This window comes from Pan paniscus, chromosome 9 (genome assembly GCF_029289425.2).
Source record: "Pan paniscus chromosome 9, NHGRI_mPanPan1-v2.0_pri, whole genome shotgun sequence".
NCBI classification, from domain to species: domain Eukaryota; kingdom Metazoa; phylum Chordata; class Mammalia; order Primates; family Hominidae; genus Pan; species Pan paniscus.
The window spans coordinates 108847086-108856690 of NC_073258.2; the positions used below are offsets into that span (position 1 = coordinate 108847086).

The following is a 9605-nucleotide window of genomic DNA, read 5'->3' on the forward strand; positions in this document are numbered from 1 at the left end:
CTGATCTCGAACTCCTGACTCCGTAATCCGCTCCCCTTGGCCTCCTAAAGTGCTGGGATTACAGGCGTGAGCCACCATGCCCGGCCTATTTTTCTATTCTTTTGAGACAGGGTCTCACTCTGTCACCCAGGCTGGAGTGCAGTGGCACAATCTCAGCTCACTGCAACCTCTGCCTTTCAGGCTCAAGTGATCCTCCTGCCTCAGCCCCCTGCGTAGCTGGGACCACAGGCGCGTGCCACCATACCCAGCTAATTTGTTTTTGTATATTTTGTAGAGATGGGGTTTCGCCATGTTGCCTAGGCTGGTCTCAAACTCCACGACTCAAACGATCCACCCACCTCAACCTCCCAAATTGCTGGGATTGCAGGCATGAGCCACCCTCCCTGGCTGGTTATCATATCTATATAGGGGAAGTTGAAGGAGTTTTTCTCTTACTGAATAGTGCCTGACTCCCAAGTCTGTTGATATGCAGCAAAATTATATTTTTAAACGTTAAAAGCAAATGTTACTTCTTTTTCTATTTTGACATTTCTTTTACAACAAACTCTAATCTGTGCTAAGATAGATATATGCCTTTTGTTTTGGAGACAGGGTCTCAGGCTGTGGTGCAGTGGTGTGATCTCAGCTTACTGCAACCTCCACCTCCCAGGCTCAAGCAATCCTCTTTCTTCAGCCTCCTGAATAGCGGGGACCACAGACACATGCCACCATGCCTGGCTAATTTTTGTATGTTTTATAGAGATGGGGTTTCGCCATGTTGCCCAGGCTGTTCTCAAACTCCTGGACTCAAGCAATCCACCCACATCACCCTCCCAAAGTGCTAAGATTACACACATGAGCCACCACACCCGGCATATACATGCCTTTTGTTGGGTAAAGAGAGAGCTGGTACTGGAAAAGGTAAAAGAGAAAAGAATATTTTTTTCTGATAACTCTTATTGTAAACTTAACAGTAATTAAGGAAATCATCAAGAAAAATTTTGATAAAATGACCTAGATGAAAAAGATTTATTTCTTTAGAAACTTAAAAACGACTGGGCATCGTGGCTTACACCTGTAATCCTAGCACTTTGGGAGACCGGGGCAGGGGAGTATTTGAGTCTGGGGGTTCAAGACCAACCTGGACAACATAGCAAAACCTTGTCTCTGTATTTAAAGAGAAGAAGGGGAAAAAAAAAACCTTAAAAACATTTAATTGAGTCAATATAAACTGAAGATAATATTTGTAGCAAATATAATTAATTAATCTGGTAAATATATAAAGAGTACTACTTAATGACTTTTAAAACAGACCCCACCTGACCTGTACTGCTATACAAAGAAATAACTGAATACAAGGGAAAAATTCGGTGTAAGGGGTTTGTTATATTTTAATTAATGTTTAACATGATACCAGGTTATATACACATTGTTTTCACAGGTAAGATAACTTTTAAGAATGTGAATGGCATGGGAAAAAAGGAATTGAAGGAAATAATATTAAAACATTAGGTGTAGTTTTCTTTCAGCAGAGAAGCAGAGGTAATTTTGCTTTTCCTTATTTTTCAAAATCTCTATAGTCAGATTTTTTTTAAATACATACTTTAAGTTCTGGGATACATATGCAGAATGTGCAGGTTTGTTACATGGGTATACACGTGTCATGGTCGTTTGCTGCACCCATCAACCCGTCATCTACATGAAGTGTTTCTCCTAATGCTTATCCCTCCCCTATCCCCCCACCCCAATAAGCAGATTTTCTTTTATGGGGCATGAGAAAACAAAAAATGTCTTTATTTGTTAAGTAAAAGATACTAGTCTCAACATTAATCCCCTAGTGATTATTATTCATTTGGGTAGATGTTGGATAGAGGATGAATATGCATAAAAAGTCATTTTTCAGTTTGTTGTACTTAAAATAATTTCATATATTAATGCGCTTTTATTTTTATTTTTTCTTTTAGGAAGCTATCATACAAATAATGAAAATGAGAAAGAAAATTAGTAATGCTCAGCTGCAGACTGAATTAGTAGAAATTTTGAAAAACATGTTCTTGCCACAAAAGAAAATGATAAAAGAGCAAATAGAGTGGCTAATAGAGCACAAATACATCAGAAGAGATGAATCTGATATCAACACTTTCATATATATGGCATAATTTTGAATATCATGGACAATATTTAGAACCCAAATTTTGGAGTGCTTGGGCAGAAAGTTGTAAAGTTTGTGCTGGAGAAAGGTTTATTTGGACTTTGATTACATAAATATTAAAATCTCTGCCTTACCTTACAAAAACAACTATATTTTGCCAATCACATTAGTTAGCATGATGGCATTCCCTTCATGTTGCACACTCTTTGACAGCATGCTGTTTTGTGGAGAAACTTGCATTCATGAAGAGCCCATTATCAACTTTTAAAAGTGAATTTGATTTGTACCCACCAGGAGAAATACAGTTGGGAAGGGTGAGGGTGGGGTTCTTGTTGCTTTTTTCTTTTTTTTCCTCTCTTAAAAAATGTACTTGCACAAGGAAGGATCTTCAGATATTCATGCACTGAAAAATGCTGTTATCTTTTGTTTTTAAAAAATGCAATTAAAACTAGAAATAGCACTCTTGGTTTCTTTTGATGAAAAGAGTGAGCTGGTCAATGCAACATTGGGAAACGGCAGATGTAGGTGAGAAGTTAAGTATTTAATAGTATCAAATTGTTCAAACATTGCTCAGTATAATAACTGGATTTTAATGGTGACCTAAAAATGGTATTAAATATTTTCAACTTTCAAATGTTGGTTTTCTTTAAGCAGGAGACTGCTATTTTAGTTGTTGTTAAATGATGAGGAGTTTTTTTTTTTTTTAAATATGGCTGGAGAGCTTGTTTTGAAAAATGAAGCTTATATTAATTGTTGCTTCAATAGTTTAAAAAATTTATGGAGATAGGTAGGTCATTATGATTGCAGAGCCAAAATAGCAAAACAAACATATTAAGTGTGTTTACTAAACATATTGTGTGTTTACTAACACACTTAATGTTTATATACCTAATATTTATTATGCCATATCTGAATTTATTAAAAACAACACAGAAATCTCCTGCTCTGATATAGTTATGTAACTGATCTCTTAATCTGTAGCATAGAAGTATTTTGGTATTTTAAGGTCTCATGATTAGGGATTTGTAGCCTCAGGTTTGAATCAGTCACCTAGGGGTAAGAGAAAAACCACAACATAAGACCTGAAAAACAGAAGCAAAATTGTTGCACTCTTAATACGAGCAGTAAACTTGCCAAATATATGTACATATATATTTATATATTTTAAAAATAAACATTTTTTAAATCGTCAGAAGGCAACATTTACCATGTTCCTTTCAGTCTATCCAAAGTAGCAACTTAACTAGTTGCTGGCAACTGAATACCCAGAGTAGTGGAAATTTTAGGACTTGAGGACGTGAACAACTTGAAAGAGAAAATTTATTCCCCTTGAGGAAAGAATGGCTGAACGTGGGTTTTTATTCATTGTGGTGCACGTTTCAAATTTTCTTGCAAATTATTTTATATCTTGTTTGATGTTAAGTAATATTTTTAAAGTATGGTTTTTGAAGATAGTAGGAAATGGAGTACAGAAAGGCATACGGTATTATGTTACAGTGGAGTGCTTTCAAGAGCATTTCGTAGGATCTGTCCCCATCCGAAGAGGCTTTGTGAACTGCCTGCTGAATGGAAGGAAAGCAACTTTAAAACATTTAGAGTTTTGCTGAGTATAGCCAAATGCCTGTTCTGAAACTTATAGGAAATTGGAATTTTGTTTAAAATTTTACACTTTAAGGTAGCAAATGTCAATTATTAGACCGAGCATATTGTGAAGAATTAAACTAAAATTAGTACGTACAGTTTTCTCTAATTAGGTGACTGTTCATAATGGGTATATTTGGAATTTAGAAGAAATAATTTTGTAGTAATTGTGGCCCTTATGTTTAACAGATAATTCAGCATTGGCGTATTTGCTTGTCCCAATACAAGAATGCCAAAGGAGGAAACAGGAAAAATTGCCGTCCATTTAAAAAATTTAGGTTTGTTGTTTTAAACCATAATTGTTCTCAGAACTTTTTTGGAACTTCTAATTTTGGGTCATTTAATTTAAGAATGAGAGTCATGATGTTTTGATTTATGAAGGTGAATTTAATGCAAAAGTGGGTAACACTACATTCATAGCAAAGTTTTTTATTAAATTTTATAAATTTTTAATAGCCAATTATGTCCTAATTATATTTTGGGGAATGAACAGCAGCAAATACTGTAAATGTACAGTTTTCTTTTCTTTTTTTTTTTTTTTTTGGTTATGTATACAAAAGTTTTAACTACTTTTTGGTGTTTATGAAAATCATTTAGTTGACAAGGTGCCTATGCCATTGTTAAATTTTCTTTAAGTAATTTAACAACAGATTTGCTAATTTAAAAAAAAATGAAAAAAAAAATCTTACCAGCAGTTTGTAAAGGTCTGGAATCACAGTTGGCATCCTTTATTCAGGTCTCTTCTCTCCAACGTACACTTAAAATTGGTGCCGAGCAGGGATAAAACCTGCAGTTAAGGGAAAAGAAAATCCAGCCTCCCCCTCCAAAAAATATATATATATATATTTAATTTTTAAAAATTAGTGGTATGGCAATAAGACACTTCAGAGGCTATCTTAACCTCTGAATACCCATCTTCTAGTTTAAGGACAGAGACATCCCATCTGGAAAATGTTAACTTGTGTTGCCATCTTGTTGCCGGAGTAAGTAGACATAAGACAGAGTTTAAGAAGTAAAAATATAGAAAAATTTTGATGGTCACAATGAGATAAATATTAGAATATTACTATTCCAATGATTAAATGAGGATCTTGAAATAAATTCTGAAGTCTTCCAATTTTTACATTTATTGGAGGGGTCCCTGAGTTCTGTCAACTTTTTTATTTAAGTCTCTTGCTCTTATTTTGTGCATAAATGTTAAACCTTCCAAAAATGAAATGTTAGCTTTCTTTCTTTTACTTTTTATTAAATTTAATAGAAAATATGACCTGAGTAGTTAAAAAGTATTTTGCATTATTTGCAGTAAGATGTCTCTAGCACTGCTCAAAGGGCAAATTTTAAAACTTCAGTCTGGGTGAAAGATTTGCTAGTTTTACAGAAAGATTTGCTATCTTAAACTCAAGCTGGTTTTTCTGTTCTCATGTAAGTGACTGGGATGCTGTCTTATGAATTCTTCCAAGGTCATGTTTGTGAAATAAACATTACATGAGAGCTTTCCTGTCATCTACACTATATGTTGTCTGGAGTGTTGAACAAATTTATTTTAGTTCCTAAGTTGTAATCTATCCTCATATGGTCTATACGATTTTGAATGTGTGCCACTACATACTGAGATGATAATGCTGTACAATTTTAAGTGGTAGCAGTTTCTGTATGCAGTAGGCTGAAATATTTTGATGAACTGCTTAATTTTTGGATTTTATTTTTTAAGTTGTATAATTTATTTTCTTGCAAAATAAAAATGTAATATAAAAGCTTTTACCTATCCAGAAAATGTTGATGTTCTACTATAAAATAGTTACAAAGAGTTTAATTAAAATTTTTATAGTAGGTATATTTTTAAATTTGAAGGTAAATTAATCTCAGCCAGCCTTAGGAATCAGAAATATGAAAAGTAACCCACTTATTTATATTAGACTTCAAATTCTAATTCAAAATGAGAGCAGTCAGGAATGTAGCTTTTCCACTGATGATAGCATGTGGCTATATGCCTGGAAGAGGTAATAAAAAAAAAAAAATTCCAACCTGAAAGTGGTTAATATATTCATCAACTAAGATAGGCTATGTCATAACAAAATTCAAATTTTATAGCAGATAAAAGTAAAAAATGGGCCGGGCTCAGTGGCTCACGCCTGTAATCCCAGCACTTTGGGAGGCCAAGGTGGGTGGATCACCTGAGGACAGGAGTTCGAGACCAGCCTGGCAAACATGGTGAAACCCTGTCTCTACTAAAAATATAAAAATTAGCCGGGTGTAGTAGCGCGCGCCTGTAGTCCCAGCTACTCGGAAGGCTAAGGCAGGAGAATCGCTTGAACCCGGGAGGCGGAGGTTGCAATGAGCCAAGATTGTGCCACTGCACTCCAGCCTGGGCGACAGAACGAGACTGTCTCAAAAAAAAAAAAAAAAAGTAAAAAATGTAAAACATAATCATTTCACATTTTGGATATATTTGAAAATTTGTGAAATACTTATTTTTGTTTTTATTTTTATTTTTTGAGACAGAGTCTCACTTTGTCACCCAGGCTGGAGTGCAGTGGCGTGATCTCGGCTCGCTGTAAGCTCCGTCTCCCGGGTTCATGCCATTCTCCTGCGTCAGCCTCCCGAGTAGCTGGGACTACAGGCGCCTGCCACCACACCTGGCTAATTTTTTGCAGTTTTAGTGGAGACAGGGTTTCACCATGTTAGCCAGGATGGTCTCGATCTCCTGACCTCGTGATCTAGCTGCCTCGGCCTCCCAAAGTGCTGGGATTACAGGTGTGAGCCATCGCGTCTGGCCTGAAATACTTATTTTTAAGCTAGAAATAGTTTGGCAATAAGGTTGTGAAACTGGACAGATAATAGCGATTAGTTACTGATCAAGTGAACAATTTAATAATCGAAAAAACTCTTGACTATAAGAAACTTGAATTGCATACAGGGACTTAATTACCCAGAGGAACTAAATTTAAAAGAAATTTCAGGCTGGGCGCGGTGGCTCACACCTGTAATCCCAGCACTTTGAGAAGGTGAGGTGGGCAGATCACTTGAGGTCAGGAGTTCAAGAACAGCCTGGCCAACATGGCAATACCCCATCTCTACTAAAAATACATACCTGTAATCCCAGCTACTCAGGAGGCTGAGGCATGAGAATCACTTGAGCCTGGGAGGTGGAGGTTGTAGCAAGCTGAGATCGCACCACTGCGCTCCAGCCTGGGCAACAGGACCAGACTCTAATTCATTCATTGATTCATAAATAAATGTTATAGAGCTCCTTTACATTGAGGGATCATTTCTTGTTCCTACTGTAGTAGTCAATAAATGTTTTGGACAACTGGATGGAGGAACACATTTGACTTCATAATGACTCTAAACTCAACCTTGGACTTAAACTGGCATTTGGGAGTTTGGGGTTGGGGGAGGAGTTGACTTGGAAATGAAGCTAGAGAAGGTATTTTCTCAGTATAAAATTTCATCTGAACCAAGAAACAGATTTCATTTAAACCAAGAAATAAGCTTAAGCTTTTGGGCCCCTTGTACAAGGTCCTGGGAGGGGGAGCCCTACAAGTTTTGTATTTTCTTAAAGAGGGTCCTCAAAATATCAAGTTGGATTCAGCCCTGTTAAACCTCAATGTAAAAAGGGCACATAGTAGGACTGAATGAATGATAGCACATGTGCCTGAGCATATAGTTCAATGTTTTAGTTCTTTTTTTTTTTTTTTTTTTGAGATAGAGTTTCTGTCACCTAGGCTGGAGTGCAGTGGCACAATTGCAGCTCATTGCAGCCTTGAACTCCTGGCTCCAGTGATCCTCCCACTTTAGCCTCCTGAGTAGCTGGGACCACAGGCACACACCACCATGCCTAGGTAATTTTTTATTTGCGGAGAGGAGGTCTCACTATGTTGCCCAGGCTGGTTTCAAACTCCTGAGTTCGAGCAGTCCTCCTCCCTTGGCATCCAGGAGTGCTGGGATTACAGGCATGAGCCACCGCACTCGGCCAATATTTTACATTTTAAGTGTGGAGACTTTATTTCCCATTCCCCATTCTGGGCAATACAATAGAATATGGACTTTTTATATCACTGAACTCCTATTTTGACAGTGTACAATCCAGAGCAGGGTGACAATTTAGATTAACAATTGATGGTGAGAGTTGAGTTCTAGACTTTTGTGAACATCTGATTAAAGCAAAATACATGCATATAAAAATATAAACAAGTGCATATATAAATGTTAAGAGTTAACACACCCAAGCTTAGAAATCTTTAATAGTGATGTCCTGGAGTGAGTAAAATGAGTAACAGCTTGCTTTGTGGATTGGTCATGGCCTAACTTCAGGAGCGCTGATCCAAACTTTGATTTGCTCTACTTATCTAGAGAATAACAGAAGACTTCTCTGAGTGTTAATGGCTTCTTGCTATTTTACTTAATAATAAAGGAAATAGAGTATTTCCTTTTTTCCTTTATTATGCTGTAATTACTGAGCCAGACTGATACTGTTTAGATTTTTCTTCCGCAGTGGTTGATGGTCGAGGTGTGGCTCACACCTCTAATCCCAGCACTTTAGGAGACTGAAGCAGGAGGATCACTTGAAGCCAGGTTCAAGACCAGCCTGGGCAACATAGTGAGGCGCCCCCATCTCCACAAAAATGTAAAAATTAGCCAGCGGTGGTTGGTTGCACAAACCTGTAGTCCCAGCTACTCAGGAGGCTGAGGCTGCAGTGAGCTGCGATTGTGCCACTGCACCCCAGTCTAGGGAACAGAGTGAGACTCTGTCTTAAAAATAAGTGGAACTTGGGAATACTTTAACATGTTGTTTTCCCATGGCTGCTAAATGTATAATTATTAATATTTACCCCTACTCTACCTTATCTCCTAAATTCTCAGTAGATGATATTGCTTTGAAAAAATAAACAGAGAAAATAAGGCCTTCAGGCATGAACTCTTAACTTGCCTTTTCTCCACCTGTAAACTTTACCTCTAATCATGTACATCTTCATCTGCCTGCCTGTCTCAGAGGAAGAGATCACCTCACTTGTTGCTCAAGACCAACTATTTTATCTTTTTCTGAATTCCATCCTCTCCTTCCCGCTGTGTTTTGCCTTTTAAATATCTCCATTGCATAAATGTTTCAAACATTCTTCTTTTGGATATTTTTTTCTTCGCCTACTCCAGTGGCTCTCCATTTTGGTCCACAGACCGGCAGCTTTGTCACTTGTTGGAAATGTAAGTTCTTGAGCTCCACCCTAGACCTACTCAATCAGAAACTTGTTCAGGTGAAGCCCAACAATCTGAATTTTAAGAAGCCCTCTAGGTGGTGCTGATGACAGTCAAGTTTGAAAATCACTGGCCTATATACATACTGAAGTACCCACCATGCTTGAAAAAATCCCTACCCCTTACCTCGGTCATGCTGTGGCCTTATTTTCCCCCTTCCCTTCTCTGCTAAACATGTTGGAAGAGCATTCCACAGTCTTACTGTCTCTAGATCTTTTTGAGATAGGGTCTTGCTCTATTACCCAGGCCAGACTAGAGTATAGTGGTATGATCACAGCTCACTGCAACCTCTACCATCTGGGCACAAACGATGCTCTCACCTCAGCCTCCCCAAGTAGCTGGGACCACAGGTACATGCCACCGTGCCTGGCTTTTTTTCTTTTTTAATTTTTGCAGAGATGGGATCTTGCTGTGTTGCTCAGGCTGATCTCAAACTCCTGGCCTCAAAGGATCCTCCCATCTCTGCCTCCCAAAGTGCTGGGATTATTAGGCATGAGCTACCATGCTTGGCCTTTGTATTTTCAATATAGTAGTAATTGGCTCATGTCTTCACTGTCCTTCTTACCAAGGTCATCAGTTA

The 9605-nt window shown here is 37.6% G+C and overlaps 1 protein-coding gene across 1 annotated transcript in view; it reads left to right on the plus strand.

Annotated features, from left to right (window-relative positions):
• The window catches only part of CUL5 (cullin 5), a 100467-nt gene extending 94921 nt beyond the window's left edge, over nucleotides 1–5546 (plus strand). The window contains 1 exon segment of the mRNA XM_003828345.6: nucleotides 1944–5546. Coding sequence (XP_003828393.5) covers nucleotides 1944–2138 — 195 coding nt within the window. The 3' untranslated portion in view covers nucleotides 2139–5546.
• Nucleotides 5547–9605: the final 4059 nt, after the last annotated feature.